At 46.7% G+C, this 18940-nt stretch overlaps 1 protein-coding gene across 1 annotated transcript in view; it reads left to right on the top strand.

The window, feature by feature from the left end:
* The first annotated feature begins 31 nt into the window (after nucleotides 1-31).
* SHC4 (SHC adaptor protein 4) overlaps nucleotides 32-18940 on the top strand; it is a 31442-nt gene continuing 12533 nt past the window's right edge. The window contains exons 1-5 of the mRNA XM_008925428.3: nucleotides 32-1187; nucleotides 8845-8915; nucleotides 15897-15960; nucleotides 16849-16968; nucleotides 18583-18636. Coding sequence (XP_008923676.1) covers nucleotides 603-1187; nucleotides 8845-8915; nucleotides 15897-15960; nucleotides 16849-16968; nucleotides 18583-18636 — 894 coding nt within the window. The 5' untranslated portion in view covers nucleotides 32-602. The remainder of the gene's footprint in view (nucleotides 1188-8844; nucleotides 8916-15896; nucleotides 15961-16848; nucleotides 16969-18582; nucleotides 18637-18940) is intronic.

Genomic DNA, 18940 nt, shown 5'->3' on the forward strand with positions numbered 1-18940 from the left:
GTTACGGTGCTGAAGGACTTTTCCAGCAGGAATTAGCGAGACCGACGCTGCTCAGTGTTTTCCGTGGGTTTGTGCCTGACGGCGGGGCAGGAGCTGCAGCGCAGGGATGCTCTTCGCCTCTGGGGCAGCGGCGGTGGAAGTGCAGAGAGCTGGGCACCTTTCGGGGTTCATGCCGGTCTGAAAATACGTTTGAGCTTGTAGCTCTCTCGCTGTGCTTTGTGTGGAATATGCTTGAGCTTTCGCTGCAGCCAGGACTCGGTAATTAATGATGCTACAGCTGTAAGTCTTCAGAGCTAGGTGGGATTTAGTGCCTGGCTTGAGGCAGGAATGAAGGCAGGTTTGGATAGCGGCTCGTCAGCTTAAGCTGCTGTACCACTGATGTGCTTTCCCGTATGCTGCTTTTATTACTGCTTACAAAATGCCAGATGTCCATGCAGTTTTAAGCCTTGTCCATTGAGGAAAACAAACCACTCGAGAGGGAGTCAGCAAAAATATCCGATAGGTTTCTGTTTTGAAAATTATTTGACTTGCTTAATTTCCATATAAATTATCTACAAGAGCCAATTTATGCAAGAATATCCAATTACAGACCTGCCAAGGCTATGAGAGAACGCAGCCAGCAGAGCCTCGGTGGACACGTCCTGTATGTAGGGTTATTCAGACATCCAGGAATGCTGCACAGGGCTAAGTACAGCCGATTCAGGAATGATTCCATAACATCCCTAGACGAAGGTACACAAAATACGTCTTTAAATATCAAAGGTTCTTCCTCCTCTTCCCATTCTTCAACACCTAATTTACTGACAGAAGATGTCTCCTTGGGGCCACAGGACACCTGCACCACCCTGTGCACGCTGATCCCCCGGATGGCGAACATTAAACTTGCCAACCCATCAAATCTGCCGGGGCTGAAAAATTTCTGCCTGGGAACGAAAGAGGTGCCACGAATTAAACTCACGGAGTGCGTTACCATCCCGAGCAGCCCGACCTCGCCCGAGATCAGCTGCCTGTCGGCCTCTTATCCACAGCCTGACCTGGATAAGCTGGTCCTAACCCCAAAGCCAGCAGGTGACTGCGCTGTGCGAGGGGCTGAGGAGGCTGCTCCTGTGGGCAGGCAGGACAGGAGCCTCACACAGAGCGATGAGAGCACGTACACCCAGGAGCCAGGAACGACCTACAGCGTCAGGGTGAGTACTTCTCACAGAGTCTCCATTCTCTGGCAAAGCAAACTGCTCAGGGGGCTGCTGGGCGATCTCCATTTTCCCTCTCCTGGAGTCAGTGCCCCAAACCACTGAATTCTCCTGTGTATTTCCTGTCTCCTGATGTAGGTAGGGCTGGGATGTCGAACTGAAGGAGCTAAAAGTGCCCCAGCTGCTCCCAGAGGTAACACAACCTTCATTTCCAAAGGACTATCTTTAGCCTCCCTGAGGAGTGCTGCTGAGCTGCAATTAAAACAGGGGTTACTCTGGCCTGAAATGCATGTTGAAGGCAAAAGGGGGCCCATCCCTCACAGAGCAACTGCAGGCACTAGGTACATGCTGGCCCATGCTGCTGACATATTTATCAGGGAGGGTGTGGGGCAGGTGCTGCCCAGGTTGTATTTCCAGTATGGTTTTCTTCTGGTCTTTCTGGAAATCACCTCATTTCATGAGGAATATCTCTGAAGGGGTGGGGTCACTGGTGGGAGCCTCACAACACAACAGTTGTTTCCCTCCATCTTCCTCCTCCTAATGCTCCCATGGCTGTGGGTCTGCAGGACCCTGTCCAAGGAGAGCTGCAAGAGCATGGCTGATGTGTCCTGGCCAAACTCTTGGTGTTTTTTTCAACCAGCCCCTTTAATAATAACTAGCAGGTCGGTAAATAAGCAGCCTGGGAGGTTGGGCATCATCATTAGAGAGGTGGGCAAGGTGGTCCTTTCCTCAGGGACCACAAGGCTTCTTTGGGAGCTGGTGATGAAGCCTCAGATGGGCTGAGAAGTGCCTGGGGGCACAGTGCTGCAGTATGGCAGGGGTGTGGTGCAGAGGGGTGGTCTCACTTGGAGGCAAAGCAGGGCTGAGAGATCAAGGGCTGGGCAGTTGGAGCTGCTCCCAATCCTTACCCTCTTGCCCTGACCCTTGCCCTCTCTCCTGTGGTGTTTGGAGACACCCACTATCCCCATGCAGCTTCCTGTGCCCTGTTGGGCTATGGGACTGTTGGGATCTCTGCAGAGCCCCCTTTAGGAGGAAGGTCAGGTCTATATTACTGCTGTTACCAAAGGCCTTGGCCTTAAGAGCTTACTCAGAATCTGAAGAGGATTTGGCAATTACAAGGAGAAGATCCACAGTTACTTTAGAAGGGCAATAATGTGGTGAATTAAAGAAATGCTATAGGGCAGAGTCTGTCCCCTGCAGACTGGAGTGAGGCACAAATTGCCTTTCTGGGTTGTTCTCAGAAAAGGCAATGTTGGGCTCACTGTGTCCTCGGGGAGGTGGCTGTGGCTCTGTGTGACTGGTGGTGACAGGGCACCTGTGTCAGTGCCTTGTGTCACCGGGGCTCCAGGGGAGGACACTGAGACCCATAACAGCACCTGTTCCCCCAAGGTGTTTGTGCAAATAACAAAGAGCCTAAATATTAATATTTTAATAGGAGCCTGGACAGCTCTGATTCTCACAGTTATCTTTCAAAACATACTTTGTATGCAGGTTGCTGCAGGCTTTACAAGATGGGTATTTACCCTGCCCATGTTCACATTCTACCCATTATGCAGTATTTCCCACAGTGCTGCCCATGTGGAGCTGAGGTTCTCTCTAAACAGTGCCCATGGAGGCCATGGCACTTGTGTCTCCTGCTGGTGTTTGTTATGGCTGTGATGAGCCTGAGGAATATTCCAAGAGGCACTTGGCCATCCTGGCTCTTGCCTGTTGGGGAGTGTCAGGGAGGTGGCTGCTTCTGAGCAGAAGGATGGGACCCAGCTTGGTTTTAAAAATGTGCTATTTAACTAAAATATGGAAAGGAAATGCTACTGCCAGATATTTCATTACAATACCATTATACTTTAAAACAATATGGGAAAGGCTGCTTGTAGCATCCTTTGTCTCAAAGGAGTTTTATGAATGTGCAGGTTGATCCTCTGCTAGCAGTTTGATGGCAGATGCATATAGATACATGCTATCATACCTGTCTGTAATCAGTTGCTTGTCTCTAGAGTAAAAGGAGCCTGACTATTTCTGACATAGGAGTTCAGAATGACATGAAGTGTGCCCCGAGAGAGTGCACGTGGGCACGTGTCCCCTGCAAAGTCCTGCTCTTGTCCACAGAGGATGTGACAGGACAGCCTGGAGCAGCTGTTCCCTGTCTTTGTGTGGGGAGTGGGGTTCAGGGCAGCGCTTTCCTGGTCCCCAGAAGCCACCAGCGCCTTTCCCATGCTCAGGGCAGGGAAATATTGTGGTATTTCATCTGCAGGCACTTCCCTGGCGTGCGGTACCCTGACACTGCACCCGGAGAGCTGCCCTGCATCGCCCGTCGTAAATAAATAACTACACGCGTATGCACAGCCGGGCTCTGGCAGGAAGGAGATGGGCTCCGGTGATTCATGGCTTCAGAGCCGCAGCTGTGAATCATGAGCCGGGGGCTCGGGCCCGGCGGGTGCTGGGGCGGTGCTGGCTGTGCCGGCTCAGGGATGGATGGATGGAGTGTGGGCAGCCCTGCAGCGCCCACCGGCGCAAACCTCGGCCCAGGGGCTGCGCCTCTGCACCCCGGCATCGCCCCCGGGGCCCAGAGCCTCTCTGGGGAACTGCTTCCAACAGAAACCTGCGTGTTTTCAGGCCATTTGCTTTGTCACAGCCGGAGAGCGGGGACAGGGTGGTTTGGAACCAATTCTTTTGGAGCCCTGGCCCACTGCAGGAAGTGTTTTTTTGGCACAAAACTAAAAAGGCAAAGGAAAATATGTGTATGTGTCTGTTTTTATGAATTTTCCCTGTTTTTGTTTTGTTTTGTTTTTTTTTTCAAAATGTATTTAAAATTGAAAACCTGTGAATGAAAGGGTCAGACTTTCCCAGGAAAATTTCCATTTATCAAAAGCTGTTCTTCATCACAAAAAGCCCCCGCTCACTGTCCTTAGGGAAGGGGCTGTGCTGTGTGGGCACAAGGAGTAGGACAGACCAAGGGCCTGTCTGTCAGTCTGTCTGCACTGCTGCTGCAGGGAAGAAGATGAGAGCAGAGTAAGCACATGAGGAGAATTAGGCTAGCACTGACAAACCACTAGTGGGATTTTTTTTGTGTGTTTAATGGTCTTAAATGGGTTGTTTTCTTCCTTGAAGGTGTCTAGTCTGTTTTCCAGCCTGTTCTGCCCTGGTTTTGTGCTGTCTGGCCGGTGCCCCGGGGGTCCCAGAGCTGCCTGCAGTGCTGAGTGCTGTGGGCTGCCTCGGCCTCTCTGCTCCCCTTGGCGGGGATGGAAGAGGCTCTATGGGCTTTGCTTTTGGATCTGGATGGGGTTGGTGTTTGCTGGAGGAAGCCAGTGGGGTTAAAGCAGTGCCAAGGGGAAATGATCAGTGACCTGCTACACCACTTAGTTGCACACAAGTCTGTGGGGCTGGGTGGGTCCATTCAAGGGGACTGAGGAAGCTGGTGGAAGTGCTCACTGAGCCACTTTCCATCATTTATCAGCAGTCTTGGTTCACTGGGAAGGTCCAAATTGACTAGAAAGTTAGCAAATGTCACAGGCATCTACAAAAAGGGCCGGAAGGAGGATGTGGGGAACTACAAGCCTGTCAGTCTGACTTCAGTGCCAGGGAAGGTTCACCTTGAGTGCCATCACCTGGCACGTGCAGGACAACCAGGAGATCAGACCCAGCCAGCACAGGTTTAGGAAAGGCAGGTCCTGCTTGACTAACCTGATCTCCTTCTACGATGCACTTAGTGGATCACAGCAAAAGGCTGTGGATTTGTCTACCTGGACTTTAGTAAAGCCTTTGATACTGTCTCCAACAGCATTCTCCTGGTGAAACTGGCTGCTCAGGGCTTGGATGGGTGCACAGTTTGCTGGGTAAAAACCTGGCTGAACAGCCAAGCCCAGGCAGTGGTGGTGACTGAGGCTTCATCCAGCTGGCATCTGGTCACCAGCAGTGTTCCCCAGGACTCAGTACTGGGGTCAGGTTTTGGGCCCCTTTCAACAATAAAGACATCGAGATGCTGGAGTGAATCCAGAGAAGGGCAATGGAGCTGGGGAAGGGTCTGGAGCACAGGTCTTGTGAGGAGCAGTTGAGGGAGCTGGGGGTGTTCATCCTAGAGCAAAGTAGGCTCAGGGGGGACCTCATCACTCTCTACAGCTCCCTGAAAGATGGTTGTAGTCAGGTGATGGTCAGTCTCTTCTCCCAACTAACAAGCAACTGGACAAGGGGAAATGGCCTCAATTTTTGCTAGGGTGGTGGGGATGGGGATTTAGGTTGGATATTAGGAAAAATTTCTTTGTGGAAATGTTTGCCAAGCATTGGAACAGGCTGCCCAGGGAAGTGGTTGAGTCGCCATCCCTGGAGGTATTTAAAAGATGTGTAGATGGGGTACTTGGAGATCTGGTTTAGTGGTGGACTGACAGTGCTGGGTTAATGGTTGGACTTGATGATCTTAGAGGTCTTTTCCAAACCAAATGATTCTATGATTCTATGTTTCCTGTGTGTGAATCACTGTCTGTCATTCAAGCTGGAGCTGGAGTCACTGACTGCGTTATGGCAGGGAATGAAGTGAGACGTGGGTCTGGATTAGAAAGTGCCTGAAAAGCTTATTCACATGGGCCCTGCCTAGTGCCTTCACATCTCCTCCCACACAGTCCCTCATCCTGTTTGCAGTCACTTTCTGTCATCTCTTGTAAATAGATGTGAAAGGATGTGTGTGTCTTCAATAACCACTGTTCTCTCCTGCCACCTCCCTGCCATCCTGGTGCCGTGGGGAAACATCAGCCAGCCCCACATCACCCTCCAGATTCAAACACCAGGGGACAAAGCAGCCCCCAGTGCCAATGTCTCTCTTTGCAGGGAGAGAGGGGACAGCTTTGCATGTGTTGCCATTGAAGGAGAGGTTCCCTTTCCAGCAGGGGCCAGTGAGTCTTTCCTTTCCCTCCCAAGAGCTGCTGCTTGTCCTGGCAGGAGCTCTCCATCCTGCTCCTGACAGAACAGAGGGTTCAGCATCCGCTCTCATTAATGAGGTCAAGTTTTTAGCACTTGGCTTGTTTCGGTGTTGGTGCTTTATTTTTCCATAGGTAGCTGAATTCTGCAGTTGTATCTGTGCTTGTTGCTGCAGGCTGTTTGCTGCACCCTTTTGCCTGTGTCCAGCTTCCCCCAACTTCTTGCAGCTCAGTGGAGGTGTGCCATGCCTCTAGTTGTGGGGCTTCAGAAGAGGAAGCCTCCTTGGACATTATCTTACTACCCTGGTTATCCCAAAAGTACCTGGTGAATAGCTTGGGCTGGGGCAAGAGCTATGCACTGCTGTGGCTTCCTCTCCTGGGCACCTGTGGCTGCTGCCTTCCCCGTTTTAGTTCAACCTTCCCTGCAGCAGGAAAGCTGGAGCTGCCTTCATCCTGCATTGCCAGATGAGCCCACTTTTTGTGGGAGCTGCTGTTTGAGGTGTACACCATGGGCACCACCTAAACTGAAGTCTGCGTGCTGAAGTCTCTGAGGCAAACATTGTCCTTCTCTCCTGCCTTCCTTCCTCTTTCTCCCATGCATTGGTTGTGCTGCTTGTCAGACTTTGCTATGGAGGGCTTAATATCTTCCTTGTTTAATTGTTAATTATTTTTTTCTTCCTTGGAGAATATCTTTTGTTTTTTTGAATAGGTTTCTGGCATCCCATTGCCCTTTTATGTGCTCCACAGGCTTCTCCCAGGCTCTGTGACCCTGACTTCCTCTGCCCCAGTCCCACATTGTCCCCCTACCCAGGGCTCTGCTGGTTTTCTGTCCGTTCCTACTGCAATGTGAAGGTTCAGCCATTACTAACTCTGCCAGTTTAGATAACCAACAACAGCTAAAATAAATGAGAGATGCAGTGAGGTGCCATGTTAATGCACTTCCCTACTCAGGCTTTTAAAGAGAAAAAAAAAAAAGGTCTTTTGTGAATCATTGATAAGTTCAGCTTCACTCAGGGTCACTTATGCAAAAACCTAATATTGATTTTTCATCTTTGCTTAGAGTAGCTTCCCACGCATCTGTACAGGATGCAATGGGGACTCACTTATCAGCATATGACTCACCTACTCCTCTAAATTTCTCTTTTTTCAAGGGTAGAGGAGCAGCCAACCAGCTCATAGGATGCTTGACCTTATGCTGTGGGATCAGAGGTTGTTGCTGTGCTACAGGCTGAGGCTTAGACATGTTTTCCACATTTGCTTTGTTCCCGTTAAGCAGGAATATCTTTAACAAGGCAGATAGCTCTCAAAGTCATTAAATGTTCATTAGGGAAGCAGTTCTGCTAACCCTTCAGATTCTTATTGATGTCCTTCCAGGTCCCTGACCTAATTCTGGAGTTCTCCCAAGGGTTACATTGCTATCTGGAAAGAAACCAAAATAGGGATAATACAATTGTTGTGGAATCCCTGCTTGACTGCACACATAACGTTCTCTTTTTCACACACACATTCATTTCTGAAAGTCTCCAAAGCTGAAACAGATACCTAAATCCACCCCCCTCTGAATGGCCCAGCAGAAAAATCGATTCACAGGCAAAGTGAGGCAGAGGAAGTAAATGCAGTACCTTTCTCTGACAGACAATGCTTTTTCTATCTATTCAGACAAGGGGACAGAGCATGCATGTTCCTGCCTGGGATTTCCAGGTTGCCTCTGTATCCCAGAAGGTTTGGCTTTCTGCAGGAGAGGTCTGCACAGGCAGGCTGTTGCTGCAGCTCTTGGGCACTGTGTGAGTACTGCAGGATGGTCCCAGAAGGCAAACTGAGAGACCCAGACCTACACCAGCTTCATGAAATGAAGAGATCAGAGTGCTTCAACAGCACAGAGGTGGAGATCAATAGAAATGCTGACAGAATTAGTAATATATGTTTGGGGAGGGGTAAATTCAGTGGATAGGCTTAGCCTAGCATACTTCAATGAGACGAAAATGTGCCCATAGGTCAGAGGAGCCTGTGGGCTGACATGCACATTCTTGATATTTCTGAAAATTAGTCTTATGCAAATCCAAAATGAGTACAGAAAATGCCTCCAGCTCTGTCCTGTACAGCAGAAGTGTGGTAGTCACCCCTCATTTAAAGCCGGTCACTTTACAGTCCAGGCTCTTAAGAGCTGTTGCCATGAGCTGGAAAATTGCAACTTTATCTCCTTCGTCTTCTGCAGAGGTTATTTGTCATCAGATGTGCAGCAACATGGAGCCAGTGTTTTTCCTCGTGCCCTGTAATGCCTCCTACTGCTCTGAAGGGACACTCAGCTCTTCTGCATGGGGGCTCTGAGTACATTGGTCTCGTGGGCCTTTCAGAGCCTGTCTGTTCCTGGAGGCTCTGTTGTCTCCAGTATTTCCTCATGTATTCCTCCCAGCTAGCTCAGTGTCACAGGCCAATAACTGAGAGTAGGCAGAATTGGAAAAAAGGAATAATTGTATTTTGTTTCCCCAGAGTGTTTTACTCTTTTTTTGGTGCTATGGTGTTGAAGCCATTGGTATCTTTATTGCTCTTCTCTACATTTTTTAGTAAAACAGGATCTATTTAGGAAGCAGCTTTAGGATGGCTGATTTGATTTTCCATTTAGACTGTAGTTCTGCATAGACTTAGTGGATGGTAGCCACATTTACTTCCTCCTGTGATCCTCCTCTTACTTGTGTACCAGATGTTAACAGAGTCCTCTCTTTTCTCTGTCTCTCTGTTTTCCATAGTACATGGGCTGTATTGAAGTGCTGCAGTCAATGAGATCCCTGGACTTTGGCACACGGACACAAGTCACCAGGTAGGTGGTATAAAACTGAGATTCAGACCAAGAATGAAAAGCCTAAGTGCTAATTTCTGTATAAAGCTGAGGGTGCTTGCCAAGCTCTGAGACAATTTTGAATAGGAGTTTGCGTGTTTTGGTTTTTGTTTTTTTTTCCTGAGTGATGATTTTAATTATTTGATCATTACAATAGGCTGTTTGCATTGGAAAATGAATTGTTTCAGGCACAGAGCTCATTTTTCTCCCAGTTCTTGTTCAGAGAGCCTCCCCCTGCAGTTACAGCTCAGTGCAGACATCCCTAGCTAGTCGGGTACCGGCAGCAGCCGGACTGTGCACGCGGGATCAGCGCTGCCTGCAGGCTGTCCTGGGGCACGGGGGAAACCCCCTGGTGCTCCCATGGCTGTGGGTGCCATAGCCAAGGTGGTAACCAGGACGGTCACAGGTCTCCCTGCCACGCTGCTTCACACCTGACACAAAGTGTCATCACTCCCTCAATCCAGCAAGGTCATCTGATGAATTTTTGTCAGACGTATGACATTGCTTGACCTCATCTGCACCAAGACCAGGCTCAGCTGGAAGTGGACTCACCAGGAAAACATGCTGAATTACAGCTGTTTCCATCTGTACTGCAAGCCTAAGTTTCCAGGCTGCAAATCAGAAAAAGATTCACTCTCAGATACAACTGAATGTGGTTTAAACATGAAATATTTTGTGGTCTTTTGGAAAGTTTGCAACTTCTCTTGCAGATTGCTGCCATTTGCTGGGTGTAGATTATTAATATATGCACCTGTGGGGTAGCTGAAATGTCCTGCCAGGAACAGAAAAGCCCAGTTTTATTTTTACATTTATTCTTGTAAGTCTGGCAGTGCAGGAGTGTTTGAGTTTTCCAAACAATCACCCCCTTTCCAACTCTGAGTGCTTTGTGCTGCCGGGTCGAACTCACGGTCCAGCAGCCAGGACTAGTGCTCTCCCATGGAGCCCCAGCAGCTCAGCACCTCCAAAGGCTTTTTGGGGAGGTGGGTGGGTGCAGGGCATTTTGGCCTGGCCTTAGATATCTTCCTTCATCCACTAAGCTACTTTTCTGACATGGTTCATGCTGAGGATGCCAGGAGTGTGGCTGAGGTTTCCTGCACCTGCCCAACTCTCCCTTCTTGCTGGCGGATGATTTTCAGATGCTCTTTTGCTTCCTCAAGTGCTTGTATCAAAGAAGTAATGGAGAAAGGAAAGGAACATTAAGAGATAATTGTTCTATTTCTACCTGTTGGCTCCCAGACTTATCAACTGAAGAACTTGAGTCCTCCAGTGCCTATATACCACACTTGAAAGCTGCTCCATTTGTTTGATATGCAGAATCAGCAGTTGTTGACATTTACAATCAGTATAAGCACACACTCACCCAGTTCCTGTATGTGTGTATGAAGAAGTGCCTGAGATACAAATACACTTCCCTCAGCCCTGTCATTTACTGATCAGAAAGAGCCATGTAATGCACTGAACCCAAAGCAATCAGCCCGGCCACTGTGTTCTTCACAGCTCAGCCAACGAGTGGGGTTATCTCCCATTTGCAAGACACAGAGTGTCTGCTACACTGACAGAACAGAGCTTTGGATGGTTTGACTGGAAAATAATGAATATGAATTACTGCGTGACAAGAGCTTGGCAACTTAAATTTGGGCTGGATAGTAAGGTTTTGTTAAGCAGAACTATGTCAAAACTTAACAATGGAAATATTTCCATCACCTAAAAAAAATGCCACTGCTGACCTTAACGGGCTCTTTTGTGCATGAGAAATTCAAAACTTAAACTGTTTGCAAACCAGATGCTGAAGTGCTGAGCTCATGCATGCAAACTTTAAAGTTCGATCGATTGCAAGCTGACTGGAGCAAAGATAACATTGATTATTCCCCTATTGTTCTCCCAGGGGAGTAAGTTTATAGACACATGCACAGTGCACCAACCAAGGAGCTGTTGGAAATGATCCCATTTTAATCATCTCTGTTATTTGTACTGGGCTAAAAAATATTTTTACTTTGATGACATTTCACTAAGTAAAGTGGCTTCTTCTGTCAGAAAGGGTCTTTAATTATGTCTGTGCCCTGCCTTGCTTTATGTGTGTGTGCATGCTTAGTTAGCCTCATGGTTTCTAAAACTGAAGTTGTTATTCACCTCCCTCACGTGAATGTTGGAAAGATCAACAAATTCATGTTTGCCAAAGTGCTGTGAGGAGTTCAAAGAGATGAGCAGGAAGGATTTATTTTCTAGTTTCTTGCTGGACTTGTGTTTTCAGTCACTTACCAGGCACGTGGTTAAGGAAGGCAGAAAGTGGCCTCTCCAGCTATGAATGACCACGGGATGCAGAGTGCTGAGGGGCCAAATGACCACAGGGTAGCAAGGGTGGGGCCAGGCACTGAGGTGCTTTTTACCCTCGGTGGCTTTGTGGTGAGGAGGTTGGCAGAGCAGATTTCACTGCAGCAGTTTTCCAGCTCTGCTGTTGCCTGCCTGTGACCAGACTTACATGCTCTTAGGACATCCCTCCCGTTTTGTGGAAATTTCTGATCCCAAACTCCATATAGATGACAGAAGTAACACCAGGAAATAAGTGTTACAGATTCTTCTGCTTAAGGGGATTTGTATTTTCTTTTTTTGAATGGTTACACATAAATGCGCTGTGTTTGCTGTTCTGGATCCCAGATTGTTTGAGTTGTCACCCTTGTACTGTGGCAGATCCTGCCTTTGCTGGATCCTGACATGTGCTTCCCTTGTCCACCCCTTCAGCTCTTTTACACATTGCCCACTTCTGTTAAATCAAGCTGATTATTAGTCATTGTATTTGGGCATTTATGGGAAAAGGGATTCTGTATCTTGGATCAGGGCATTAACTTGCAAACTTGAAAATGGTTAGGCAGCGAGGGGTGAAGGGCCTCTGAAACGTGCTTCTGGGGAGGGCTGCTGGAAGAAGGCTGACTTTGTTTGGAGGATTAATTTCAACTTTGTTGAGCCACACAATCCCTTTCTGTTACATGGTGTAGGCAGAGCCCTAGCTGCTTAAAAGCAAATCCTCAACAGCATGCTTGCTTGCTTACATCAGCCCATCTCTCATCTTTTACTCTCATTTTGGGGAAACAATAAACAAAGTGTCTCAGTGTTACTGCCCACAGGCCTCTACCGCACGGGCACGTTCTGGGAGGTGCATCTGCCACAGGTTTCACTCCAGGGCTGCAGACCCAGAGAAAACCCATAGTCTGTACTGCTGAACTGGTCTAAAGGCTTATGGATGCCAAAAATGAGGCCACCCTATCACACCCTCCTGCCCCAGTGCTTGCTGAGCCCTTGTCAAGTGGCTGCAGCCCTGGGGGTTGGCTGCTGCTAACTCAGTGGGCAGAGGGAGCAGTGCCCTGAGGGGTGGGAGGCTGCACCAGATTTTTTTTTGGAGAAAGCAAAAATTCCCTGTGCCAGTGGCTCCTGCAGCATTCAACTGCGTGGGACTGCGGCGCTGCCCCGGTTCAGCACATCTCAGCCCAGAGGGTGGGGAGCTGCCTACAGCTGCCTGCTCAGGAGTCTCAGTGTCCCAGTTGAAGAGGATTGATCGTGCTTCCCCATCCCACCTCCTGGATCCCTGCCCCCAGAGACCTGTGCCAGCCTTGATCCTCACTGAACTGGTGCCCAGCAGAAATTCCCCCTGTGATAGTGGAGCATGTGCTGGGGCCAGGAGCAGGAGCACTGCCTCTATGGTAGGGTTGCTGGTGGTGACAGCCCAGGGGACCAAAGTGCTTCAGAGTAATATTTTTCAAGATGGTGAAAAGATCTGACTCAGATCTCTTCCATTCACTACGGAAAGGGGAAAACTGTGTCAATGAAACAATGACCAGTTTATGTAATTGTATGGGCACTGCAGGACTGGCAGACAGTGAATCTACTTCAAATGGCAGAAGATGCCTGAAGAGTTGAAGGGCGAGATTTTCTTTGCCTTAAACTGCAAGAACAATTTAAAATCCTCACAGCTCTCCCGATTCCATTCTGTTCCTCCCAGGGTGGAGAAGAGCTGCTGCAGAGTACAGAATTGGAGTTACCTCATTCAGGGTGATTTAAAAGAAAAACAAAAAAAACAACCCAAAGTGTTTTGTGTTGGGATGAATGACAAGAAGGACCAAAAGAAACAGCAGCAATATGACTGCAATAACAAGGCCACATTTTTTGGTACTGCCACAGATTTGGGAGATATCGAACGGGCAAGCAAATGCCGGTATCCATTAGTTGCACATCCACCCAGGAAGATCAGCTGTGTGAGCTGTGCACGAGTGTACCATCCAGCAGATTAAAAGCAGAGACTTGTCTAAGCAACTATTTGAAAATAAATGGCTGTAAGAATGAATTAATAGCAGATTTCCCAGAAGAAAGCACAGATACAGTAAATCCCATTTCAATTCATTACGGATGTATCCAGAGTTTCTTTTCTTCCTAATGTGTGGTGCAGTTTCTAGTTCATGGAAATGACTGCAGGTAGGAAGTGTTCAGTCACAGCAGCAGGTGTTACCAAGCTGCTGCATTTCACACCTTTAAAGTAATGTAAAATTTTGTTTGACCACTTGGAAAACCACCCAGAGGTATGCAGCAAGAAACGTCTGTGAGAAGATAACTTCTCCTACCCAAAGGTTGTAATAGCAACTATTAAGTAGAAATGGTTTGCCTATTTTTTAGTTCCTTTTAGCTGGACAGGTGCTTCAGAGAGTGGTTAATTGGGCAGCCACCACACTGGCTTGTACAAGAAGGAGCTCCATGGCTGGCAACTTTGCCTACAACTCCTTAACCCACATGGGCTGCCTTGCATATGTGAGAACTCATTTGTCACCAAAGAGATGACTTCCCTGTTTTTCCAATTTGTTTAGTATCTGGTTTTCTTTCTAGGTAGGGCTAGACTTGAAGACTCCAAGTAGCCTTAATGTCTTGGCTCTGATTTTAATTTCCTTTAATATTGAATGAGAAGATGAGTTCTCATTTTCCAAGCTGATTATTGGAATCTGCAAGATCATCCTGCACGATGCCTTTGCCTTTTATTTTTTAATCTTTTTTTATTTTTGGCCTTTCTACTGGTAACAGCTATATAAAACAGGAGTTAAACAAGGATACCAGGAATTCACTTCAAAAACATATTTTCAACTGTGTAGGGGGAAGTATTTGCTTTAAAATGCTAAAAATAGGCAATGTTTAAAAGGCTGGGTTTCTGACCCATCTTGTGTAGCCCTCAATGAGGCCCCTCTTCTTCCCTGCTGTTTTTGCTCAGAACGTATTAATCATATTATTATCATTTTGCCATGGGTGAGGTTTCCATTCATTTGACAGTCTCCAGGTTGGATTTCCCAGGATGTTCTCTGACAAGAAGACTCAAGGTACACCACTGATCCTCAGGGCTTTAACCACACAGGCCACTGATGTAGCAGCTCGGGGTGATGAGCAGGAGCAGCAGCAATGCTGGGCTTCACCAGCGCTGTGCTGGCTTTGCTTCCTCTCTGATCTGCTCCCCAGCACAACGCAGGGTCCTGGGGGGACCACACTCCTCACTGGGGCACCTCTGCTTCATGGGATGGCGGGAGCCTCTTGCCATTGTGTGGTCTCCTGATATTTTTTAGCCCTTCTGAACCAAAACTTTCTCAGGAAATGAAGCCCAGTGGCATTTTCCTCCCACACGCGCGCCAGGATCTGAAAACAGACAAACTTTCCTGACTAGCTCGTTTCCTAAGAAGCTCTTTGGATAATAATCCAGTAACATAAACAAATAATTAAACAAACTAATTCCCTTCCTCTTAAGAACAAAACCAAATCCCAACCCTTGGAAGCCCAACTGAATTCAGCCAAGAGAGGAAGGCTGAGGCTACAGCCTCAAAATGGAATTGCCTGATGTGGGACCCGAAGCCCAAGAGGGTGACAGGCCCTGTGGCTCAGGGCCAGGACAGCTGGAGAGGTCAGGGGCTGTGGCTCAGACCAGGATGTTCAGGCAAAGTTAAGAAAACTTGCCAAGCACATTCCAGCCCAGGAAGGGGGCACCATTTTTCTGTTGACTCCAGAGCAATAGGTATCAGTCAGGAAAAGCCTGTCACTGCCTGCAAAAAGTTTTTTTCCAGCTGCTGTGCTGACCTCAGTCAGGGCAGTCAGTGCTCTACTGCATGTCCAAACCAGTCACCTGCCTGAGCATAGACCAGAATTTGCTTTGTTCAAGTGTGGAAAATAGGCACAGCACGCCACTCTGCTATACTGTGTGTGATTTAGCTGCCTTGAATATAGACCAGTGAACACTGCAAGTGTTTTATGCCTTACCTTTCTGCTGCCCTAACTGAGAGGCACCTGTAGAGGATGATGGGTGGCTAGAAAGAATGTCTACTTTGGGAAACTCCTGACACAGATGGAAATACATGAACTGAGACCTCAGTTCCGAAAAAGAACTGGAGGAGTTGGTTACACCTCCCCACTCATGCCTCCACACTTTTTTCCTGGTGTTTTGTTTGGTTTTTTTTTTGTTTTTTTTTTTGCAAGAAACCCCAAGTCCCAGAAAGGCAATCAGGGCCCCCAGCTGGGCTCCCTCATCATGCACCTGCTGCACTAAAGAGGAAGGATTTAAGCAGGGAGGAGCCCCTCCTGCCAAGCAGCAGACCTACCAACCATACCGAGAAAGAGGATTTGAAGGCATGAGGATGTTTGAGCGTCTTGTGGTTAATTATGTTTGAGGGTTTTTAAACAAACTTTCCTTAGGTGAATCTGATGTGTTTGTTGAAGAAAAAGAATCAGCCTAAGCCAGGCTGTTGAATCATTGTATTTTGTTAAATAGTTGTGGGGTTTTTTTAACAGTGGGAGGAAAGAAAAAAGAAAAACAACTGTGAAAGACCTTCCAGAAGATTTAAGCGTTTAGAAGTGGCTGATAACAATTAATTGCAGCGTTGCTGGCTCTGTTTCAGATGCTGAATGTGAAATGATCCAACAGCTTGTGCTGTGTTTTTTTATTTGCAGGGAAGCAATAAGCCGACTGTGTGAAGCGGTATCAGGTACAAACGGAGCTATAAAAAAGCGGAAGGTAAATACAATTTTAGCTGAACAATTAATTTTTCTATATCTGTTTTTGGTAAGCTGGATACATGATTCCCAAACAGGTTTCAGTCCACACTGGATTCAGCACATATTCATCCCTCTGAACTCGCTATATGTAACATGAAAGTGCTGGTAACAGGGTGTTTAGCCTGCTTGGTTTGGGGCTTAGGCCATGCCCTACTTTATTTTCTTCAGGATTAATGCTTTGCCAGAGTTCCTGCTTCTACCAGCCCTTGCAGTGCTTGGTGCTTTACAGGTTTTAGGTTTTGGCTGGCAAATTACTGGAACTGGGTGGTTTTTTGGATTGCAAAAGGGAGCTGATTCACTGGAGGATCACCTGCTTCTTATTTATATATATAAAAAATTAAACACAACTAAAATGGCAGTGTTTAATGGGTTTTATTAAGTAACTGGGATTCAATGAGGGGCAACTTCAGTGGTTACTGTTGGGTCGTGTCCAGAGGAACTTACTGATTTCCTTCTGTAACTGTGGAGCTTGGGAGGAATGAACTTACTCCTGAAAAATGAATACAGGAGAGAATTTCTTGTTTTACACAGAAGCACTTCATTCTCAGGAAACAAAGAGTTCTGAAAGAAAATTACACATTCTGAATTACTGAGCCAGCTATAACATTTAGCTCACTGGGATTTTACTTTAAAACTTTTTCTCCCATTATTGACATAAAAACCATGCCTACCAGTACTGTATTCAGAGCTGATGTCTGTTAGAAGATCTATTTGCATTTGATCAAGCCATTATCCCTGCTCCATTGAAAGTCTCAATAAGATACTGTAAAAGCTGCTTGACTTTGATATGTTTCTGCCCCTGACAGACTCACCTGAGAGCTTCTTTCTTTTGTTTCTTCGTTCACAGCCTCCAGTGAAGTTTCTGTCTTCTGTACTTGGCAAAAGTAACCTTCAGTTTTCTGGTGTGAATATAAAGCTGACCATTTCAACAAGCAGCCTCACTTTGATTAATGTTGACACTCAGCAGGTAGGATACATGTAATCAGTGTCCTTTTATCCATGCTACTGTTTTCTCCTCCTCAGTGGCTTTTGAAGGAAAGGCTGGGCCCTTCAAAGGGAAAGCAGCACCCTTTAGCAGACTTGTGCATGCCTAGTGAAGCTGAATTACATGATGCCTCTGCATTTAAAAATGAAAGCACTTTAGGGGAATTGGACGTGCAGCACATGCCCTTTTTGTTTATGGTGGTCTGTTCCATGGGGGGATCCTTAAGCACTTGGCAAACTGTTTGTGTGTGTGTCTGCCTGCACAGTGCCTCAGTGCCTGACAAAAAAGGCACTAGTTCTGACTGGACTTTCTGACTAGTCTTAAGGGGAAAAAGAAAAGGATATAAATATTAAGTGAGAGCTTGGCTTTGGTGTCATTCAAAGCTATTTTACAGCTGGATAATATATATGTACAATCAATTACACTATGTAAAGTCTCTAGGCTTCATCGAGGTGTGTTCCTAAGAGCCTGGAACTGGGGTGTGCTCACTTCCTTCTTGGCAGATGTGATGAGGAACTTTGTCCTGCCCACCTAATTCCTGTTGGCTTCAGCTCCCAGAATGATCTCGCCTTGGGCCAGCAGCAGCTTTTGCTCCAAGCTGGAGCAGGGGAACATCAGAGAGGTAGTTTTGGCTCACTGGCTCTGAGGAGTCCCTGCACTGAGCTGATGCCACAGTGAGCATCAGGCAGCTCTTGGGGGTTTGTCTGTACCACAGAGGTCTCCTGTCCACTGGACATCCGTGCTAGGAGGGATTAGGGTTTATGGCACAAGGTTTCCTTTTGGGTGCAGCAGGAAAGAGCTTCCCTACAGCAGGTGAAGCTCTGGGGTTTGGCAGCTAAAACGTGGCCCTTTTAACCTGTTCCTGTTTGTACCAGGTGGACAGATCTCTTTCCAAATACATTGATGTGCTGGTCATTGCACACACAGACATGCAGGGCACTGTCTTGAAATAGTTACTAGACCTTTTCAAATGGAAAATCCTGTTTATTCTTATTCTAGTCTTGTGCTGCTACCTAGCATATTTCATTGTGTTCACACCTGAATAATTTATTGCACTTGATTTTATAATAAAAAACAGTTTGTCTCCAGAGATGAGGTAGTGTTTGAAACCAAGAAGAATTGATGCTTGATCTAGCTTGTGAAATTTCTGCCAGGTAACAGTTTGGTGCTAATGGTGAGAGAGAATATGATCAGACTATCAATGGGCCTCTTTGTAAAAACACCACCATTATATACATCAAACATTTAAACAAAATTATTGGTAATTTTAAAATTAATTCATATCCCAAGACTTTGCAAGTGTCTGCAGTTACTCCCCCTTCAAAGTTTCATTCAGCTTCATCCTGACTAGGTTAGAAGTTGGTGATTGAATTAATTCTGAAAACTCTTTAAGGAAGATTACTCAGGGAGCTAGACATTACTAAACATGAATGAGTAGTCTCAAAATTATTCCTATTTTTATCTCCTTCCTTCTCTTCATGTATTAATGGACTGAGTTGTCATGAACTTAATTGCTTGCTCTAGGAAGATATATGCTCTGCTGTTTCCTAAGGTGTGGCCTATGATCATGTTTAACTAGTTTGTTATGCTTTTCAGATTATTGCCAACCATCATATGCAGTCCATCTCATTTGCTTCTGGAGGTGACCCAGTAAGTATTGATTCATAGGATACACTTCTGCAGGTATAATGAAATTATTATGAGAATAAAAGTAACTGCAAATAATTTGCTTCATCCCTTCCTACCACAAACACTAACAGAGTACACCACACTTCTGGATTGTGACCAGTAATACAAGAAAACTGAGGAACTGGGACTGAAAAAGAGCTCTGATTTGGGGATCTAAAAATAAGAATATTAACAAAGGAATTGATCAGTACTGTGGTTGGATTACAGATCCCTGTAATCCAATACCTGTCACAAAAGTGGTCAGCACTGGCACCTCTATACTTCC

The sequence above is a fragment of the Manacus vitellinus genome, unplaced genomic scaffold (genome assembly GCF_001715985.3).
Source record: "Manacus vitellinus isolate BGI_N305 unplaced genomic scaffold, ASM171598v3 scaffold_16_pilon, whole genome shotgun sequence".
Taxonomy (NCBI): Eukaryota; Metazoa; Chordata; class Aves; order Passeriformes; family Pipridae; genus Manacus; species Manacus vitellinus.